Here is a 23,568-nt window from a genome sequence, read left to right on the forward strand (position 1 = left end):
GGGCCGGGGGGCATTTGAAACATCATGGGGACCCACTCTGTAAAGTACATGATTTTCTAACTACTATGCTGTATATCTGAAACTAACACAGAATAATACTGAATGTAAACTGTAAAAAAAAAAAAAAAAAAGCAAATCAGGAAATACAGATTAAATGATCGTGTAAAAAATTAACAAGGAGTATTGGTCTATAATATGGCACTAAAAATAAGACTAAATCTTCAGAGAGAGAGCTCACCCTATTGTTTCTTCTGATACAATAATTAACCTATATTAAAAACAGTAAACTGAAAATATATCTCTAAGGAGTTCTAAATTCCTACTCCTATTATCAAAGGCAAATGTTCCTTTAACTTAATGTTTCACTAAAAGAGCACCAGCTTTTGAGTTGCATAAAAATGTATTCTGCTACTTTCCAAACTTGTATGCCCAGGAAAGTTAATTTAGACTTCAGACAAAGAAGAGCCTCAATTTCTCTGAGCCTCAATTTCTAATTTGTAAAGTAGGCATAACAGCATTTACCTCACAGAACTGTTGTAAAAATTAAGCAAGTTACGGACAGTGCTTATCACAGTACCTAGCATTTAGCAAGTGCTCAATAAAAAACAAATTTCCATTTCACTGAAAAGTTTATGTCCTAAGGTCACACAAAGCAAGTGAATGAGGTCTTTTAAACAATAAAAACAGCCCAGCCGGGCGTGGCTCAGCGGTTGAGCGTTGACCTAGGATCCAGGAGATCAGGGTTCGATTCCCGGTCAGGGCACATGCCTGGGTTGCGGGCTGCAGCCGATCAATGACTCTCATCATTGATGTTTCTCTCTCTCTCTCTCCATCTCCTTTCCTCTCTCTGGAATCAATAAAGATATATTTAAAAAACAAAAACAAAAAACACACCAATAAAAACAAATTTATTACAGGAAACCCACCCAGAAAACACAAGTTGCTTTACCGTTCTGTGTTTTGAGGAGAGCAATGAACAGTACACAGAGCAGTCAGCTGTAGCACAACAGCAACGCCTTCTAAAGTCTCAACAGGATTCTTTAGACTACCGCAGCCAAGGAAGACCTGAAGGGATTCAGCTTTCTGTTTCAGTGCACTCCATAATGTGCTCTTTTTGCTCATATCCACACAATTAATTCTGTAATTATAACCACAGTATAAATACATTCATATTTAATGTAAATTTGGTTCAAATGTGAAAAATACTTAAGACAGAAGATAACATGTAATGTCAACTACTGAAATTTATCCTAAGATTTAAAAAACTTTCAGGGCTGTCTGAAATATGGGAATTCTTTGGCCACATGACCAAAAAAAAAATCATTTATTTGGTCACATTTTGAAAAACTGCTCTTTGATGTATAGTCTCAGAGATGTTTCATATATTAAAAAGTTAAACTAGACAGGCAAGTAAAGACTTTTAAGTATTTTAAGTAACCATATTCAGCCATGAAATTTTCCATACTAGCACTACTAAAATATTTTAAGCATTCCTTTGACTACCTTTAGAAAAAACAAATATTCTGAGTATTTAAGTTGAAGTACTTAAATAAAGAAAATTTTTAAGGGTAAATAAAGTTTTACTAAATGACTAAATAAAAACTGAATGAAGGTCATACTCCTCAGTCTGTTTTGTTGCTCTCTTAGAAGAGTTCAGAGATGAGCTGAGTCGACGCCTTTTGGGTGATATTTCATCACTTTTGCTGCTGAGGTTTTCCTGTTGAATTTGGCACTGAACCTCCTCAGTAATTTCCATACTTTCCATTTTTAAGGCTGCATAAAGTGGGCCCAACAAATACTGAGAAAGCAAAAATAATTTCAAAAATTATCTTAGAAAACATTTATATTATTCAGACAGCAAAAATGCATTAGGTATTGTAAGTTTTCTAATAAGGTACACTATTTCTGGAGTCTCATCAGGCAAACAAAGACCTAAGGTCATCTATATTATTTCACAGTCTATATATAGTTCTGTATCTAGAACTATGGTTCTGTAGTGTTAGAAGGCATAAACAAATCCTCCCTATAACTTGTTTTCCCCTCTATCAAAATGCCACAAGAAATTATTACTAACTTCTTTCATACTACAAATCCAGCAAGTTCCTGCATATCTATATTATACTGCCTGTCTCCCACAGTCCAAAAAGAAAAAGAGGCATAATTTAGCATGACTAGTACTATGTACCCATAGGTTTTCTAAGAGTTATTGATTAACAATGCAACAAACATGAATATACTTCACAAATTCTGCTTTAAAACACTGGACTTTGATGGTTCGTTACCAACTTAGTGAACAAATTCTTCTGAACTCAAAGTAAAAATCCATTATAGAGAGCCAAAGTAGATTATGAAAATCATTCATTCTGAATGTATATTATTAAAAATATTGTATTCTCATTATATCTTGCATATATGCATATATAAATTATGAAAAAATACATACTTAACAAGAAACCTTAAAAATGACTTACCTCTGCATCTACCTGAACTCCAAGCACATCTACAAGAGCTCTGCAAATATTTCTCACATAAACCTTCCTAACTTGTAGAGCAGATTCATACCCAGCTGGCACATATTTAAGGAAATACTGCAGCAAGTGGCAAAAAGCTCCTTTTAGCACATCAGACTTAAGCCACATAAGCACACCGTTTTCAAACATGACAGAGAGTTTTTCCAGCAGCATATTTAAATAGACAGGTTCAATATTTCTATAAGCTTCTGCTTCAAAGGGGAATAGTGTCTTTATCAGCTTTGATAATGGCTCTTCATAGAGTTTCAACTGGTCAGCATCTATTTCAACAACATGTTTTAATAATTCCAAAAAGGAGCTGAAAAAAGTGCTGGCCGGTTGTGCTGGAAGACCTCCAAGCTCAAAGAGTTCAGTTAAAAGGCTAATTGCCAAGGATTTAATTTTTGGACTACCATACTCCAGCAGAAAACAACCTATCCGCCAAAGTAAGAGCTCTTGCCTTCTAAAAAACACAAAAGCAATAATACGAATCAGAATTGTTAATAAAGTGGTTTCAATAAATTCTAAATTTTGCATGTTCGTGAACTGCAAAGGAGCTGGTTGTAAATATCCCACATGTTCATCTAATTGACTTAAAAATCGGCTAACTACCACTGGCCATTCCACAAAGTGTCCCATTGCATTTCTTCTGTGGAAGTAAATCAAATCCTCAAAAAGATGTAATAATTCCTTTGTCAGTACTCCAAAAATAGCAGGACTCTTGCTTTTAAAAAGAAATAATAATGAGCAGATGACTTCACAGATTTTCTTGTGTAACATATGACAGGATGGAGTTGCTGCAATCCGCAAAAGTCTTCTTATGATCCAATTACTAAAGTCTTTGAAATAAACAAGAGAGATATTAAATAAGTACATAAGAAATACGAATGAATTTGCTAAATGCTTGATAATTTATTTTTAAAGAATAAACTTCACTAACAAAATAGTCTAAAAGATTCCCCAGAAAATGAAAATATACTGATTTAGAATGCCAATTCTGGTGTCAAACAGAAGGTCCCAGCTTTCCACTTACTAGTGGTGAGAACGTTCCCTCCACCTGAACCTCTGGCTTCAGCTATGAAGAGGCTTAACACCACCTACTTTAAGGTGACTGTGAGGACCAAACGGGAAAACATGTGCAATTCTCAGCACGGTGCCCAAGTTAAATGAGCACTCAATAAATAGCACTTAGTTATTACCACCCCTTCAACAAGTACTTACTGAGGGGCCACTTTGTCCCAAGTGCATAAGAACAAATCAGTCATAGTCCTATCCTCATAAATCCTGTAATATAGCTTCTGGAACTTTTTGACTTAAGTTAAGAGATACACTTTATATCATGACCCAGTACACATATGCATATGTATTTAAATGTATGAAACAAAAGTTTCATGAAACAATATTCATTTTTTTTATATGCAGTGTATTCTGATTCTTTCTAGTCTATTATATTACATCTACATAACCCACTAATGGGTCACAACCTATTATTTAAAAAACAGTGTGGCACCCTGGCCGGTTTGGCTCAGTGGTTAGAGCGTCGGCCCACCAACTGAAGGGTACTGGGTTCGATTCCGGCCAAAGGCAGGTACCTCAGTTGCAGGCTCCTCCCTGGCCCTGGTCAGGTGTGTGCAGGGGGCAACCAATCGATGTGTCTTTCTTACATCAATGTTTCTCTCTCTCTCTCTCTTTCTTCTACTCTCTCCGGAAAGCAATGGAAAAAATATCCTCAGGTGCAGATTTAAAAAACTAATTAATTAATTAATTAATTAAAAAGTGTGGCAAAAAACATAGAAATGCAGGTATTTATAATACAATTAAAAAACCACTATGACAGAAGAAATGCAGAACACTCTGTATTAATAGAGCAATTAGGAAGAAGCAAACTAAGCCAGTCCTAAGGCAGGCAGGCAGCAGTCGTGGTCAGAAAAGACTTTTTGGAGGGCATGCTATCAAAGTTGAATCTTGAAATTCAAGCAAAAATTTTAAAATATGCTGTGTATAGTACACTAAAAAAAATAAATATGTTTGCTTTACATCTCCTTAGGAGCAAGTCAATAAAAGAACAAGTAGTGGGAAAAATAAGGATAAAGTCCAGGGAAAAACTCCCAGCATCTAGAACAGCAGTCAGCAAATTCATTCTTTTTTTCTTTTTTAATGAATTCATTGGGGTGAAATGGGTTAATAAAAGTATACAGCTTTCAGGTGTACAATTCTATAACACATCATGTGTACACTGTGTTGTGTGCTCACCACCCCAGGCAAGCCTCCTTCCATCACCACTTATCCCCCTGTACCCTCTTCCCCTCCCCATTCTCCTTTCCTTCAGGCAACCACCATGCTGTTATCTGTGTCTATGGAGGGTTTTTTTGTGGTTGCGGCAAACCCATTCTTTTTTTTTAATTAATCTTTATTGTTGAAAGTATTACAGGTGTCCCATTTTTGCCCCCATTGACCCCTTCCACCTCACTCCCACCCCCTCCCCAGGCCTACATCCCGTTATTGTCTGTGTCCCTGGGTTATGCATATGTGCATATAACTTCTTTGGTTAATCTCTTCCCACCCTCCACCCCCCTTCCCTCCTCCCTCTGAAATATGATCATCTGTTGCATGTGTCAATGTCTCTGGGTCTATGTCGTTTGTCAGGTTCTTTTGTTCATTAGCTTCTTCTTAAATAAGACCCTTCAGCTTTTCCTGTAGTGCTGGTCTGGTGGTGATGAACTCCTTTAGCTTTTTCTTATCTGTGAAGCTCTTTATCTGACCTTCAGTTCTAAATGATAGCTTTGCTGGGTAATCTTGGTTGTAGGTTTTCACTTTTCATCACTTTGAATATTTCTGGCCACTACCTGCTGGCCTGCAAAGTTTCTGTTGAGACATCAGCTGACAGTCCTATGGGTGCTCCCTTGTAGATAGCTAACTGCTTTCCTTTGCTACTTTTAAGCTTCTCTCTTTGTCTTTAACCTTTGGCATTTTAATTATGATGTGTCTTGCTGTGGGCCTCTCTGGGTTCCTCTTGTTTGGGACCCTCTGTGCTTCCTGGACTTGTAAGTCCATTTCTTTCCCCAGGTAGGGGAAGTTTTCTGTCATTTTTTCAAATAGGTTTTCAATTTCTTGCTCTCTTTCTTCCCCTTCTGGCACCCCAATAATGCAAATGTTGGGCCTCTTGAAGTTGTCCCAGAGGATCCTTATACTATCTGCATATTTCTGGATTCTTTTTTCTTTTTGCTCTTCTGGTTGGGTGTTTTTTGCTTCCTCATATTCCAAATTTCTGATTTGATTCTCAGCGTTGTCTACTCTACTGTTGATTCCCTGTAAATTATTCTTTATTTCAATTGGTTTAGCCTTCATTTCTGACTGGTACTTTATTATGTCATTGATGATCTCACTAGTTTCCTTAATAGTCTTACTAAGGTCCGTGAGCGTCCTTATAACCATTGTTTTGAACTCTGTATCTAGTAGCTTGCTTGGCTCCATTTCATTTAATTCCTTTTCTGGAGATTTCTTCTGTTCTTTCCTTTGTGACATGTTTCTTTAACTCCACATTTTGGCTGTTTCCAGATGGTTGCTTCTAGGTATCAGGTAGAAGTGCTGTGCCTTCTGGAATTGGTAGAGTGGCTTTGTGTAGTAGGTGTCCTGTAGGATCCAGTGGCTCAGCCTCCCCAGTCACCTGAGCTGGGCCTTTTAGGTGCCCCCCTGTGAGGGCTGTGTGCACTGTCCTGTTGTAGTTGAGCCTTGGTTGCTGTTGGCATCCCTGGGAGGAATTGACCCCCAGGCCAATCAGCTGTGAGGACCAGCTGCAGCTAGAGCTGAAGAGCTGCTGTGCTGGAGACATCCCTATGGAGAAGGATTTACTTCAGTGGAATTTTGCTGTTCACCAAGTGCACCACTTGAGTGTGTCATTCATGAATGTGGGTTGTAATAGAGCATCGTCGAGGCTTACTACCAGGTGCACTGTCTCTGGGGCCTCCCAGGAAGTGCAAAGTCAGCCTCTGCCTCTGCCTTGCCCGGGAACAACCAGCATGAGCTACATAGTAAACCGTAGGTGGCTGCTACTTGTGCTGGGCTTGAAGATGTCCAGGAGAGGTCAAGCTATGAACCAATGGAGGCTGCCGCTAGTGCCATGTTTGGGGTGATTCATCAAGAGGTATGGGGCACGCTGAGGCCAGCAGCCGCTTGCTTGAGAGATTTTATGAAAGTCCTAAGCATGAGGCTCAAGAGGCCACTTGCACAGAAAAACCACTGGAAATGGCTTGGATGAGCTTGCACGTAGGGAGGGGTGGGACCTCCAGGAATCACCAGAGTGGGGCAAAAGGTGTGAGTCAGTTTGATGGAGATTCAAATATAGCGTCTGCCTGCCGGCTCTGTGGGGGAAGGGCTCACCAAAGGAGCAATGGCCTCTGCCAGCTTCTCTGTCTGAGAGAAAACTGCCCCTTTAGCTCTCACCCCAATGCCAGGCAAAGGAACCCAAATGTCCCAGGTTCCTTTCAAGCTGCCGCCCAGCGCTGGAGCTCAGAGGGAGCACATCTGAGTAAGTCTGTGCAAGGGCCCTTTTAGAGGAACACCTGGGGCTCCCGTAGTCTCTGCACCACTCAGCCACAATCCCCACTGGTTTTAACAGACTGAAGTTGTGAGGACTTCTGTTCCCAGCACTGGAACCCTGGGCAGGGGGGCCTGATGTGGGGATGGAACCCCTCACTCCTCTGGGAAACCTCCACTCCCAAGATGTCCCTCCTGGTTTTAAACCACACCACGTGGATGTGGGACCACGACCGCATCTCCACGATTCCACCCCAAGTCTGCGCCCCTCCTAACGGTCTCAATGTGATTCTTCAGTTCCCTCACTGGAGGACTTCTGTTCAGCTAGATTTCAGGAGGTTCTGAATGATGGTTGTTCGATATTTTAGTTGTAATTTTGATGTGGTTGTGGGAGGCAGCAGGTACCATTGTTAACTACGCTGCCATCTTGTTGTCTCTCTGCAAACTCATTCTTAAGGGGCCAGATAGTTCAAGGGCCATGTGGTCTCCATTTCAATTACTCCATGCTCTCAATGTTGTCTTTTTAGTAGTTACAAACAATAAGTAAATGAGTGAGCATGGCTGTGTTACAATAAATATTTACTGTTTACAAAATCAGGCAGCCAGCCTGTGAGCCATTGTTTGCTAATGCCTAATGCAGAAGAAAGAGATTACCAAAACCAGAAAAAAGAAAACAGTTAAAGTATTCACTAGCAAATAAATTTAATTACTTCTGTTCCATTGTGGGTATCTAGTTCATAATGAAAACAGGATGTAGGAAATAAAACTAACCATTACTATTTTGCTTCATCAGTTTATAGCAAATTTGACTAAAATATATCTATAAGTATACAAGTTTATTTCAAAGAGAAAAAGGTAGATTTCAGAAAACCAATTGCAAATGAATGTACAAATAGCAGGACTTACCAATACAACTGCCTTTGGCCTCACTTTGCCCATGGCTTCCATTCACATTTACAAACATAAGTGGGGAGGACTTCATGATATGCTGGATGAAATCAAGCAACATCACAGAGGTTGGCTGAGAGTCAGTTTTCTTTACGAGTTCTAGAGCAACTAAAAGTACAAGATTCATTTTAAAGAGTTGTGAAAAGTTAAGCAACAGTGTTTTGTTAAGAAACTACACTTTGGTGACCATAATTACAATGTTCATGCTAAATTGATGGGGCTAACCATTACAATCCTACCTTTCTAATTTTAGATGTTTAATAATCATGCTCATTCATCTATTATACATCCATACATCAAATATGTACTACAGGCCTACAACATGCCTGGCAATGGGCTAAAATGTGACGGTGTAAAAAAAATCTAATAATCAGGTGACACAGACGAATAAACTAATAATTATAATACAATGTTAACTGCACAAATCCAGAGTAAAGAAAATAAATGTGTGGGAGATGCTGTGAAGGCGCTGATTCCTAGAAGAATTGGTAAAGCACAAGAGTTAGTAAAGCAGAAGCGGTCAGGCTAGGGGTCTAAATAGAAGAAGCACCATATGAAAATACATCTTGCAAGTATTCAGCAGTTCTTTGTTATTTTTCAGCAAATAATTTTACTGACTGAAAAAAGAAAGAGGAAATAACTATCACAAATCATAAAGTTTGTGCCAAATTTGGAATCAAATTTATACACCATGAGCCAAATGGCACTCTATTTTACCCCTTCAATGTAATTTTAACGGATATAACAAATGTGACACTTTCTTGCAAGTTTGTAATTTGTCTTTTAGATTTCCACAGACAGAAAACACAAACAGGGGTTGATCAACAACTTACAAAGTCACCAGTTTTTTATGGCATTTGCTGTTTCTCAACCACTGGAGTTAAGAGTCCAAATCATTGGAACTAGTCAAATATTTTTTATCTATAATGATACCTTATATCAAAGAATTCATAGTAAGCAGCAGAAAATCTAGGTAACAAATAGGTAAATAGACTTCCTTTAAGAGCCTAATTCACATTATATAACAAATATTGTAAATAACTTGCTTGAAAATAGTAACTATTATAAATACTAATTCCATAAAACTACATGGAGAAAAATGCTTGCAAAATGTATATATGGAAAAGAAAACAATTTAATTTATAAAGTTTATATAAGAGATAGTTATTTCTTACCAACATTTACATCTGTAAGTATTCGGTCAATAAATTGACATAGAATTTGTCTTGGCTTCTGTACAACTGTATTATATTCCTCTGGACTGGCACTAAAATACAAATAAAAAGTTTTTAATCCTGGAAGGGAGTCACAATTTCATTTACAAAAAATTCTCTAAAGTTGAACTTATCAAATGTGTTTAATATTAACATTCAAAATATTCTTGTTTAAAAATGAAAGGAAAATCTAAATTCATGTTCCCAGTTTACAAGGAAAAAAGAACACACTTAAAGACACGACAGGCATCTAAACTGCAACACCTAAATGTCCCTGCCCAATATGGTAGGCAGTAGCCACATGTAGTAGGTATTAAGCACTTAAAATGTTATTAGTCCAAATTGAGGTACACTGTAAATAAAAATACACATTGGATTTTGAATATATGGTACAAAAAATAGTATAACATCGCATTAATAATTTTATGTTAATTAGATGTTAAAATGTTATCTGGACATGTTACTGAATTAAAATATATTAAAAATTAATTCACCTATTTCCTTTCACTTTTTATAATGTGGCAAGTAGAACACTTAAAATTACATATGTGTTGCCCTGGCTGGTGTGGCTCAGTTGGTTGAGCCATACATCAAAAGGTTGCTGGTTCGATTCTTGATCAGGGCACATGCCTGGGTTTTGGGTTCGATCCCCAATGGGGGCTATGCAGGGGGCTGCCGATGGAATTTTTGCTCTCACACTGATGTTTCTATCTCTCTAAAAATCAATAAAAATCTTTTAAATAAAATGAAATTACATATGTGGCTTGCTGTTTTTATTGAGCAGAGCTAATCTACAGTTTTCAAAATCTACAGAACACAGTTTCTTCAACAAATAAATTCCAAGCAAAATAGAGGAGACCCATAACTAAGACTTAAGAGCCATATCAACCAATTACAATGTATGATCCAAAGTTGGATTCTGATTTTAAAAATTTGTATTGACTGACTGATTTTTTGAGAGAGAGAGGAAGAGGGACAGAGAGAAATATCAATTTGTTGTTTCACTTGTTTATGCATTCATTGGTTGATTCTCGTATGTGCCTAAGAAGGGACAGAACCTGCAACCTTGATGTATGGGGATGATGCTCTAACTAACTGAGCTACCCGGCCAGGGCTGGATTCTGATTCTTAAAAATAATAACTGTTAGCACACAATATAAGACAAATGGGAAAATCTGAACATAGACATTTGATGTTATTAAGAAATTATTATTTTTAGGTGTGATAATGGTATTGTGTTATGTTTAAAGTTTTTATCCTTTAGAGATAAATATCATTTATTGATAAAATGTCTGGAATTTGCTTCAAAGTAATCTGAGTTAGAGGAAGAGGGCCATGAATTGATAACTATTGGGTGATGAATACATGGGAAATCAATATATCATTTTTTCTTCTTTTTGTATGTTTGAAATTATCACGAAGATTTAATAAAATGTAAGAAAAAATACATATATTGTTTCTTAGGACTAATCAAGAAAAAAATAATAAAGAGGTGTTATAATAATTAATCAGAAGAATGACATCCTAGAATCCTGAATGAATTTAACTTAAACTCCATGATTTGGTGTAAACCGCCACAGAACACAATAGTAGAGTGGGAAGTCTGTGTTCCACCACATAGGATGTCACTCATGTAACCAACAAAAAGTCATTGAGCACCTGTTATGAACCAGACAAAACATCAGAAGCTTCTGTTGAGAAGTTGAAAGATACAGATTAGTGGGGGAGAGTGATCAGGACCAAAAGACTTAACACAGGAGAAGTACAGGTCTGGGGAGAGAAACAAAACCAGTTTTATTTTTTTTTATTTATTTTTAATCCTCACCCAAGGACATTTTCACTGACTTTTAGAGAGGGGGAAAAGGAGGAGAGAGAAAAAACATCGATGATCAGCTGACTCCCACATGCACCAGTACTGAGGCCAGGGATGGAACCCGCAACTTAGGCAACCTTGACCTTTCCGTGTATGGGACAACGCTCCTAGCAGTCGAGCCACATCAGCCAGGGCCAAAACCAGTTTTAGAAATACTGAGTTTAAAGTCTCAAGGGAACAACTAAGCGGGATGTCCAAAAGACTGTCGGAATTACACTTCTGGACCTCAGAAAATATCTACTCTAGAGATACAGGTTATCATTATATAATACCTGCTAAAAAAGGCTAAATATCCTCTGTTTTATTTCATTTTCACATGTAATAAAATAGGAATATTAAACCTTAATTGTATGTGATGAGATTGACATTCATAGAGACTATATAATCTTCCACTACTAGAGTTAGCACTAGTGGAATATTGGATATGAATGCAAATTATAAATAATAAGCCAAAGAGACATTCATAAATTAAGATTATAGAAGCCATAAAAGAGGAGGGAAAGGGGACCAGAGAAACAGAAAGAAAAACCATGAGAATGTTTTAGAAATCTAGGTTAGAATTTCAAGGAGGGAGATCTCAATAGAAGCAAATAAAGTTAGTTTCTTAAACTGTCCTTTGAGCCCTGGCCAGTGTGCTCAGTGGTTAGAGGGTCAGCCCGCGCACCAAAGGATTTCGGGTTCTATTCCCAGTCAAGGGCACTTACCTGGGTTGCAGGTTCGATCCTGGGCCCCAGTCGGGGCACATGCAGGAAGCAACCAAGCGATGTGTCTAACATCAATGTTTCTCTCTCTCCCTCTCTCTCTTCCACTCTCTCGAAAATATCAGAGGAAACATTATCCTTAGGGGAGGATTAACAACAACAACAAAAGTTCCTTGAATTTTTTATTATAGTAAAATATACTTAGCATAGTATTTCCCATTTTAACCATTTTTCAGTACAACTGTTTGGTGGCATTAAGTACACTCGTGTTGTTCTACACCTATCACCACCATCCCTCTCCAGAACTCTTCATCTTCCTAAACTGAAACTGTCCCCATTAAACACTAACTCCCCATTTCCCCTCACCCCAGTCCCTGGCCACCACTATTGTACTTTCTGTCTCTATGTATCTGACTACTTACGTTATATAAGTTGAATCATATATTTATCTTTCTGTGACTGACTTATTTCACTTAGCATAATGCCTTCACAGTTTGTCCATGTTGTAACGTGTCAGGTTTTCCTTCCTTTCTAAGGCTGAATAATACTACTTTATTTTGTACATTCATCCTGCCACAGACACTTGGGGTTGCTTCTACCTTTTGGCTATTATGAATAATGCTCCAATGAGCATGGATGTACAAATATCTGTTCCAGTCCCCTTCAATTCTTTTGGGTGTGTACCTTGAAGTAGAATTGCTGGATCATTTGGTAATTTTATGTTTAATTTTTTTAGAAACTCTCATTCCATTCTCCACAATGACTGCACCATTTCACATCCCCACCAGCAATGCACAAGGGTTCCAACTTCTCCAGTCCTCACCAACACCTGTTATTTTCTGCTTTTTTAAATATTAGCCATCTTCATAGGTATGAAGTGGTATCTCATTGTGGTTTTGATTTGCATTTCCCTAATGATTAGTGATGCTGAACATCTTTTCATGTGCCTATTGGCCATTTGTATTTCTTCTTTGTAGAAATGTCTATTCAAGTCCTTTCCCCATTTTAAAATCAGGCTATTTGTTTTGTTGTTGTTGAGTTGTAGTTCTTAATATACTCTGTATATCTGATGTATCTTTATCAGATATATGATTTGCAAACATTTTCTCTCATTCTACACATCTTTTCACTCTCGAGATTGCTCTTTGATACACAAAAGTTTTTAATTTTGATGAAGTCTGTTTTTTCTTTTGTTGTTGTGCTTTTGGTGTCAAACCCAAGAAATCATTGCCAAATCCAGTATCTTGACGCTTTCCCCCATGTTCTCTATTAAGAGTCTTATTTTTAGGTTTTGTCTTTGATTCATTTTGAGTTGGTATTTTTTTATGTCCTTTGGTTTTTAAAGTTTTAGTGTAGAGGTGAAGGCAGAAGCCAGATTGCAATGGGTTGAAAAGCAAATAAAATGTGAATATTGAGAATAACATGCTCTTTCTATAGCTTGACCATGAAATGAAGAATGGAGGTTAGTGGTAACTAAAAGAATATATGGAGTCAAAAACGTTGGTTTGTTTTTTTCCCCTTAGATGGAGATTTGAAAAACTGATACTTGAGACTTGGCTTTCGTTTCCATGACCCTGTACAAATCAAGAGATAATACCTGTAAGGAACGGGCACCTCTTGCATTAATACAGGAGGACAGGATGAATACAGATACTAATAAGTTAATAAATTCAAAAGGCAAATAAAACAAGGAACTGCTTCAAGGAACTCAAATTAGTTGCTGGGGAGAGGGGAGGAATGCACACAATTATAATAAAGTGTCCTATACACTCAAAGCAGGAGATAATTAACTTTGCCTAGAGGAAGGCTGTGTGTAAATAATTAGCCAGTCCACCACTTCTGACAAAACAGCTAAGGATATAGTAGGTAAGCTGGTTATTTATATATTTCATATAAGTTATAATTTATAACTTCTATATCACTGTAAAATGTACATGTATTTTCCCAGTTGTTATCTCAAATAATGCTAAAAGAAAAAATAAGATTGTTTTCTTAATTATTTAACCACAAAGTCCAATCCTAACTGATTACATAGAGGATCCATGGCATTTAGTGCTTAAGTGCTATCAAGTAACTGGTCCCGATACTTAGTAAATAGTCAAAAAAGGCATTTGTTAAGTGAATGAATGGTTCACAAGAATCTTCTTGGATTGTGTGGTTCCTTAATCCTTAATAAATAACCTTCTGGATGGGGGAATGACTCGGCACAGGGATCCAGAGGGGTGGTCTCTGAGCTCTATCTCCAGAGCCGCACAGCCCTAGGTTCTTCTCACACAGCTCCAGTCCACTCTGCCCTCCCTCTGCTATGGTTTGAAAGGCAGATACTCCAAAGCAATCGTGAATTGTAATGAGGCCATCAAAATTTATCCTCAGAGTGTGCAAGCTTACATCTGCAGAGAGGTTCTGAAATACTACAAGGCTTATAAGCTAGCAATTACAGACTGAACTACAGCTATCAACATGGACAAAAACAGCTATATAGCATTTTACAACAGAGCATTGTGTAACACCAAGATAAGTGAATTTCAAATGGCCCAAGGAAAATCCCAGAAAGCTTGGAGCCACTTTACCATTGCCATAGAAACTGATCCAAAGAGCTACCTAGCCTATGAAGGAAGAGCGGTGGTTTGTCTTCAGATGGGTAATAATTTTGCTGCAATATAGGATATTAATAGTGCCATAAAGATCAATACTACAGCAGAATTGTTAACAAATCATGGTGTGATTCATGAGTTTATGGGTCAGTAACAAAATGCAATGAGAGACTATCAAGCAGCAATTTCTTTAAACCCCACCTACTCACTGGCTTATTCTAACACAGGAAATACCTACTTTCACCACAGGCAGTTTTCCCAGGCTAGTGACTACTTTTCAAAGGCTTTAAAGTTTGATCTAGAGAATGAATGTGCTGCCTTGAATTAAGCTATTGCAAATATGATACTAAAGCTGTACGAAGAAGCAGAAGAAGATTCTGCAAATATAGTTAAGAGACGTCCCTTTTGGGCTGCAGTATATCTGAACAGAGCACAGTTCTACTGTTGTTTAAAGCAATATGAACTAGCTAAGGAAGACCTAAGTAAAGCTCTGTCTTTGAAACCTAATGATGCTCTGGTATATAACCTTAGAGCGGAAGTTTGTGGTAAAATAGGTGCGACTGAGTAAGCTATAGCTAGCTAACTATAACCAAGCGCTTGATCTTCAAGAATATGCCCAGTGATATGATTACGTAGACTGGTTTCTGTAGCAGTTTACACAGCTGTTAAGCCAGAAATCGAAATGTATTCATTGTTTAAAACAGAGGTTGCACTATCTTCATTATTGTATTCATTATATTTCATCTGCTCTATAACCCTTTCGTTCATTTTAGCAACATATGTTATATATTAATTTTAAAACGTTTAGATCGTTTTATGCATATTTGGAACAATTCAATAACTGAACTTCTTCATAGGGTGCAGAATTTAAATGGGAATGTTTCTTAAGGAATATTAACACTTCAAATATTTTCTTTAAAGTAAAATAACTCCTTCTGAAATAATACTGCATGATTTTAGAAAAAGTGTTATCAACCTTTTTATCAATATCTGCTCATAACATATTCAATGGTATACAGGTTAAAAAAAAACACAGAGCTGATGACTTTAAAGAAAATAAATAAATAAATAAATAAATAAATAAATAAATAAATAAATAAATAACCTTCTGGACCTAGGGAGGTTTTGCTTATTTCCTGCCAATAGACCATAGGTGACTGTTTTATTTCTCCATGTATCCCCTGCAGCACTCAGAAAGAACTGCCTCGCTTAACAGCAAAAAACAACTACTAAGTTACTGACATTAACAAATATTTACAAATAGTATAAACCCTGGGTATATAAAATCAAAGAACAAGTAGTTATAGTTGTACATGAAAGTGAAAAAACTTGGAGCTATGTATCTTACTATTAAACCAGCAATGGCCAATAAATACATAATGCCATCCACATGTGTAATCTTAAATTTTCTAGTAGCTACTTTAAGAACATGTAAGTAACAGGAAATTTTAATGGTAACATATCCAAAATATTATCTGATCATGTAAAAAATATGAAAACTATTAATGAGCTAGTTTACCTTGGGGGGAAGGAGGTTCTACGTCTTTGAAACCCAGTGTGTATCTTACATTTATAGCACATCTCACTTTATACTAGAAACACGTGAAGTGCTCAATGGCCACATTTGCCAAGTAGCTATCATATTACAGGACACTACAGATTTAAATATAACAAAAAAATTTTAAGTCTAAAATTATAAGATAACATAAAGTGTTTTAGACAATGTCAAAATATTTTGTCATAAACTAAGTATAATCTGGAAAGTATCATTTAAAAATGAGAAGGTATATGGAGAGAGAGGCTAGTATTGTGGTTTGTGGTCAGTTTTGTATAAAGATAATGCATACATGTGTTATTTGTGTAATTTTTAAAAATCAGTTTTTTAAAAAGGTGAATTAATTACCACTCATTAGGTGTACTATCAAAATAAAGAAAACTCATGGGAGAATAAGCATTTCTTAATTTGAAACCTCAACCTTGGAACTGAATTAAAAAGGTATACTTTTTCAAAAATATACTGTAATAGACTTCCAGGCAAGATGGCAGGAGGCATAAGTAAATGGGATACTCGCCTCCTCCCACCACCACATCAAAATTACAACTAAACTACAGAACAACCATCACTCAGAAAAGCTTCAAATCTGGCTGAATGGAAGTCCTACAACTAGGGAATCAAAGAAGCCACATAGAGACTGGGAGGAGAGGCAGAGAAGCAGAACAGGTTGGTCCCACACCCACATGTGGTGGATAAATATTGGGAGGGATAGCTAGGCTACAGAGTTCTCCCCTGAGAAATGAAGGGCCCCAGCCCTACAACAGATTCCCCCAGCCCAGAGTTCCAGTGCTGGGAAGAAAAGTCCCCAAACCTTTTGGCTGTAAAAATCAGTGGGGACTAAGACTGAGGGAGATGGAGTCTGCTGGAGTCCCAGACATTCCTCTTAAAGGGCAGCACATGGACTTACTTAGGCTCACTCTTTCTGAGCTCCAGCATGCAGGCAGCACCTTAAAAGGCACCAGGGAGGAACTGAATTGTGAGGCATCAGGACAAGAGCTGCTGGGGGCGAGGGGGGGGCAGCTTTCTCCCAGACAGAAGTGCTGGTAAAGGCCCTTGCTCCTTTGATGAGCCCTCCTCCCCACAGAGCCAGCAGGTGGGCGCCATATCTGTGTCTCCATCACCCTAGCTCACACTGTTCATCCCACTCTGGTGATTCCTTGAAGCCCCGCCCCACTAAACTTTCAAAACCACCCAAGCTGTTTCCGGTGGCTTTTCCATATAAATGACCTGTCTTGGCTCATGCTTCATATTTTCCTAAAATCTCTAACAAGCAGCATCTGGCCTCAGTGTGCCCCTTACTTTCACTAAGTGGCCCGAGGCTGGGCACTAGCAGCAGCCAGCCTTGGTTCCCACCTTGGCCTTGCCTGACCACTTCCAAGCCCAGCATAAGTAGCAGCCAACTGCAGACTGATTTGTAGTTCATGTGAGGTGGGCCTAGGTAGAACACAGGTGGCGGCTAAATCTTAGCCTGCACCTTCTGGGAGGCTCCAGAGGCAGTGCATCCAGTGGATAGCTTCAGACCATGTCGAAGCACAACCACCCAAACACCTGCACAAGTAACACACTCAAGGGGCAGACTCAGCGGGCATCAGAGATCTGCTGAAGTAAGTCCTCTCTGTGGCACAGACACCTGCACAGCTGATTCACCACAGTGGTCAGAAGTCGGTGGTCACAGCCAGTCCTTGTAGCTGATCAGTGTGAGGGTAAATCCCTCCCATTGACAAATGCCAATAGCAATCAAGGCTCAACTACAGAGTGACATCCGAGAAATGGTGGCATGAGAGATCTTCTTGGCCTCTCACCATGAAACTTGAACAAGGTATTCAACTATAATTCAACAAATGATTCCCTGCTCAACATAGAGGCACACCTAAGAGACCCCCACACTGAAGCATCTAAAGGTGGGCAAAAGGGAATAAACGGGGAAGCAAGAATGAAGGAAAGTTCAGATGGCCACAGATGAAGCCCTGCAACCAGGAGCTTGTGGCTCAGCTCAGAGAGGGGAGGAAGCCAGTGGTAGCAGGTACTTCCTTAGGCCAGGAAGAACAGAGAGTCGCCATGGGTAGTCCAGCAGGGCAAGTGGTACAAACTGCAGCTGAGCCAGCAGAGACGCCTAGGCAAGGACAGAGTACAGGAATTCTGTCATGTGGCTGTCCATGTTTCTGACAAAGAAACCAGCCACAGGACCCTGCTGCCTCCTGGACTCCCAAAATTCGCCTCCAGTTGCCCTTGGTGTAGGGTGGAAGACCACATTATCTGTAAACTAAGAGCTACTGCAGCAGAATCATTATTCCCCTCTGTGATTGATCCCCAGTTGAAGTGCATGGGCAAGGACACTGCAGAGGTCCATGTCTGACATTATGGTGAGGGCAAAACAAACCTCACCCCCCAGCAGCATAGATGTACTCTCTAACAGAAGCCTGGCGGAGGTCAGTTCTGGGAGTCACAGAAGTAAAAACTCTTGTGATACAACACCACCTACTAGAAAACAGTAGAAAGGCCTCTTAAGAGAAAGTGGCAAGAGAAGGGCCATATGACAAGCAAATACCATGAATAATCACGGTAACAAAAAAGCTCAGAAAGAAAATGAAAAAATCTCCAGAAAACAAACCTGAACACATAAAAATATAAATGAGAGAATTCAAGATTGCAGTTCTGAAAATACTCAAAAAAAAAAAAAAAAAAAAAAAGGCAAGAAAATACAGACAGGAAATTCAATGCACTCAGAAAACAAGTTAATGTACAAAATGAGTACTTTACCAAAGAGGTTGAACTTTAAAAAAGAAACAATCAGAAGTCCTGGAAATGAAGCATGCAATTAAGGAGATTAGGAGTGAACTACTGAGCATAGGAAACAAAGCCAACCAGATGGAGGAAAGAATTAGTGACATCAAAGATAGGAATCTAGAAATGACACAGAAGGAAGAGAGAGACCTGAGCATAAAAAGAAAAGGAAAAAAAAAAAAAAAGAGCTCTAGGAGAACTATGCGACTCCATTAGAAAAAGAACAATAATAGGCATTCCAGAAGAAGAAGAGAGGGCGAGAACGGAGAGCCTATTCAAACAAATAGTGATGACAATTCCCAAACCTATGGCAAGAACTAGATCCTCAAATCCAAGAAGCAAACAGAAACCTTGTTGCCTCAGCTCAAAGAGGCCCTCTCCAAAGCATGTTGTATTTAAACTGTCAAAAATTAATGACAAAGAAAAATTCTCAAAGCAGCCAGGGAAAAGAAGGAAGTGACCTACAAAGGAAAACCAATCAGAATATCATCCGACTTCTCAGCAGAAAACTCTACAAGTAAGAAGGGAGTGTAACCAAATATTCAAACTAAAGAGAGAAATTACCAGCCATGAATAATATATCCAACAAAATTATCCTTTAAATATGTAAGAGAAATAAAGACATTCCCAGACATACAGAAGCTGAGAGATTTTTATCACCAGAAAACCTATATTGCAAGAAATACTCAAGGGAGTTATTTTACCTGAAACAAAGACCATAAGGTCACAACACTACAAGTAAGATCACCAAAAACCTTACAGCACAAACAGGGATAATTCGTAACAACAAAAACATGAAAGGGAAGGGGGAAAAGGTCTGAACTGGAAAAGGAGGCTGAAGAGCAGACTCAAAAGAAAAAAACTACTCTACAAATGCAACTTTATTTCTCATAAAGCTAATGGTAACCACATACAAAACCCCCAAATTTAAGACACATAGCTTAAAAAAAGAGGACACAGAGGAAAGAAGTATGAAACACCACCAAACAAAAACAACAGACAGAAGAACAAAGAAAAAGGACCAATGGAGGCATAGAGCTGCCAGAAAACAAAAGATAAAATGGCTAAAGAAATTTCATACATCAATAATTACCATAAAATGTAAATGAACTGAATTCACCAGTAGAGAGGCACAGAGTAGCAGAGTGGATCAAAAAAAACAAAATCCAACTATAAGCTGCCTTCAAGAGACACAATCTAAACTGCAAAGACAAAGGTAGTTTCAATGTGAAAGGTGGAAAATGATTCTCACCCAGCCGGGCATGGCTCAGTGGTTGAGCACAGACCTAGGATCCAGGGAATTGGGGTTTGATTCCCGGTCAGGGCACATGCCCAGGTTGCTGGCTCAATCCCCAGTGGGGGGAGTGCAGGAGCCAGCCCATCCATGACTCTCTCATCATTGATTTCTATCTCTCTCTCTCCCTCTCCTTTCCTCTCTCTGAAATCAATAAACATATATTTAAAAAAGAAAAAAAAAAGAAAAGAAAATGATTCTCTAAGCAAAAAACATCCACTGAAAAGCAGGTGTAGCCATCCTTATATCTGACAAAACAGATTTCAAGATAACAAAGATAACAAGATATAAGGATGGACACTTTATAATGATAAAGGGGACACTACATCAAGAAAACATAACACTTCTTAATATATGTGCACCCAATGAGGAAGCACTGAAATATATAAAGCAACGACTCACAGAACTAAAGGGAGAAACAGATCAAAACACCATCATAGTTGGGGAACTTAATACTCCATTGACAGCTCTAAACAGATCATCCAAACAGAAAATCAATAAAGAAATATTGGCCTTAAATGACACACTAGACCAAATGAACATAATTGACATTTACAGAGCCATTCATCCGAGAATATGAGATTACACACTATTCTCCAGAGCACATGGAACATTCTCAACGATAGACCATGTGTTGGGTCACAGAACTAGCCTCAACAAATTAAAAAAGACTGAAATTATACCAAGCATATTCTCTGACCACAATGCCTTGAAATTGGAAATCAACTGCAAAAAGGAAGAAACCCACAATACATGGAGATTAAACAACATACTACTAAAAACTGGCCAGGTCAAAGAAGAAATAAAAAGTAAGATCAAAAGATATATAAATGAGAGTGACAATATGACATATCAAAACTTCTGGGATGCAGCAAAAGCAGTAATAAGAAGGAATTTTATATCATTACAGGCCTATCTCAAGAAACAAGAGAAATCCCAAGTAAACAACCTAACATCACATCTTAAAGATCTAGAAAAAGAACAAAAGCAACCCAAAGCCAGCAGAAGAAATGAAATCATAAAAATTAGAGCAGAATTGAATGAAATAAAACAAAGAGCTGCTGGTTCTTTGAATAGTAATAAAATTGACAAACCCCTGGCTAGACTCACTCAGGAAAAAAGAAAAAAGACCCATAAACAAAAGCAGAAATGAAAAAGAAGTCACCACAAACATCACAGATATACAAAGAATCATACTAGAATATTATGAAAGACTATATGCCACCGAATTCAATAACCTAGAAGAAATGGATAAGTCCTAGAAATAGATAACCTTCCTAGACTAAATCATGAAGTACTGGAAAATCTAAATAGACCGATCAGCAGTGAGGAAATGGAAACAACCATGAAAAACCTCCCAAAAAATCAAAGTCCAGATGGCTTCACCAGTGAATTCTACCAAACGTTCAAAGAAAATTTAAAAACTATCCTTCTCAAACTCTCCCAAAATGTTGAAGAGGAGTCAATACTTCCTAACAAATTTTATGAGGCCAACATAACCCTGATAGCAAAACCTGACAAGGATAACACAAAGAAAGAAACTACAGACCAATATCTTTGATGAATACAGATGCAAAAATCCTAAACAAAATACTAGCAAATCAAATACAATACATTTTAAAAAATCATCACAATCAAGTGGGATTGATTCCAGAAGCACAAGGATGGTTCAACATAAGCAAATAGATCAATGTAACACACCACATTAGCAACAGAAAGGATAAAAATAATATGATCTTATCAAAGGGTGCAGAAAAAGCATTTCATAAGATATAACATCCATTTATGATTAAAACACTCAATAAAATAGTAATAGAAGGAAAGTAACTCAACATAATAAAGGCCATATTTGATAAATCCTCAGCCAATATTATATTCAGTGGCAAAAAACTAAAAGCTTTTCCTCTAAAATCAGGAACAAGACAAGGATTTCCACTCTCACCACTCTTATTCAACATAGTGCTGGAAGTCCCAGCGGGAGCAATAAGGCAAGAGAAAAAAATAAAAGGCTTCCAAATCGGGAAGGAAGAAGCAAACGTGTCACTTTTTGCAGATGACATGGTTCTGTACATAGAAAACTCTACAGACTCCACCAAACAAAAACTATTAGAAACAATAAGTAACTACAGTAAAGTTGCAGGATACAAAAGCAGTGTACAAAAATCCACTGCCTTCCTGTATACTAACAACAAAACTTCAGAAAAAGAAATGAAAAGAACAATTCCTTTTGCAATTGCAACCAAAAGAATAAAATAACCAGGCATAAACTTATCAAAGAACATGTAAGACCTATATGCTGAAAATGACAAAGCACTATTAAAGGAGACTGAAAAAGACACAACAAAATGGAAAAATATTCTGTGTTCTTGAATTGGAAGAATCAACATAGTTAAAATGACCATATTACCCAAAGCAATATACAGATTTAATGCAATCCACATCAAAATGCCAGTCATTTTTTTAAAGTAATAAAACAAAAAAACATCAGATTTGCATGGAACCACAAAAAAGAAAAAAACAGACCACAACTGAATAGCCAAAGCAATCCTGAGAAAAAAGAACAAAGCCAGGGATATCACACTACCTGACTTCTAATTATACTACAGAGCTACAATAATCAAAACAGCATAGTCCCGGCAGAAAAAGAGACACACAGATCAATGGAACATTATTTAGAGCCCAGAAATAAAACCACATGTACATGGGCAGATAATGTTAGACAAAGGAGCCAGAAACACACAACGGAGGAAAGATAGTCTCTTCAATAAATGGTGCCAGCAAAACTGGAAAGCACCATGCAAAAGAATGAAACCATCACAGTTTGTCCTCATGTACAAAAATGAACTCAAAATAGATCAAAGACCTAAACATAAAATTTGAAACAATAAATTAATAAAAGAAAACATAGGTACTAAACTTATGAACCTTGGTCATAGAAAACATTTTATGAACTTGACTCCAAAGGCAAGTGAAATAAACGCAAAAATAAATGAATGGGACTATATCAAACTAAAAAGCTTCTGCACAGCCAAAGAAATCAACAACAAAACTAAGAGGCAGCCGACTGAGTGGGAGAGGATACTCATAAACAACAGCTCCAAGAAACGTTTAATGTCCAAAATACACAAAATATTCATAAAACTAAACACCAAACAAACAACCCAATTAAAAATGGGCAGAGGACCTGAACAGACACCTCTCCCAAGAAGACCTACAAACAGCCAATAGATACATGAAAAGATGCTCAACCTCACTAGCAATTAGACGAATGCAAATCAAAACTGCAATGAGATCCCACCTCTCACCTGTTAGAGGGGCTGTTATCAACAAGACAAGCAATAACAAGTGTTGGAGAGGCTGTGGAGAGAGGGGAACCCTCACTCTCTGCTGGTGGGAATGCAGACTGGGACAGCCATGTGGAAAGCATTCTGGCGATTCCTCAAAAATTAAGAATAGAGCAACCATATGATACAGCAATTCCTTCCTGGGTATATGCCCGAAAATCTCAAAAACACGTATTCACAAAGATATATTCACCCCTATGTTCATTGCAGCATTA

At 37.8% G+C, this 23,568-nt stretch overlaps 1 protein-coding gene across 1 annotated transcript in view; it reads right to left on the reverse strand.

Moving 5' to 3' along the window:
* ATR (ATR checkpoint kinase) overlaps positions 1 to 23,568 on the reverse strand; it is a 129,435-nt gene that overhangs the window by 101,238 nt on the left and 4,629 nt on the right. The window contains exons 2-6 of the mRNA XM_087818057.1: positions 9,170 to 9,261; positions 7,953 to 8,102; positions 2,472 to 3,349; positions 1,620 to 1,798; positions 950 to 1,138 (exon numbers count right to left, since the gene is read on the reverse strand). Of these exons, the coding sequence (XP_087674183.1) occupies positions 950 to 1,138; positions 1,620 to 1,798; positions 2,472 to 3,349; positions 7,953 to 8,102; positions 9,170 to 9,261 (1,488 nt within the window). The remainder of the gene's footprint in view (positions 1 to 949; positions 1,139 to 1,619; positions 1,799 to 2,471; positions 3,350 to 7,952; positions 8,103 to 9,169; positions 9,262 to 23,568) is intronic.

The sequence above is a fragment of the Miniopterus natalensis genome, chromosome 6, assembly GCF_054644295.1.
Source record: "Miniopterus natalensis isolate mMinNat1 chromosome 6, mMinNat1.hap1, whole genome shotgun sequence".
Lineage (NCBI taxonomy): Eukaryota > Metazoa > Chordata > Mammalia > Chiroptera > Miniopteridae > Miniopterus > Miniopterus natalensis.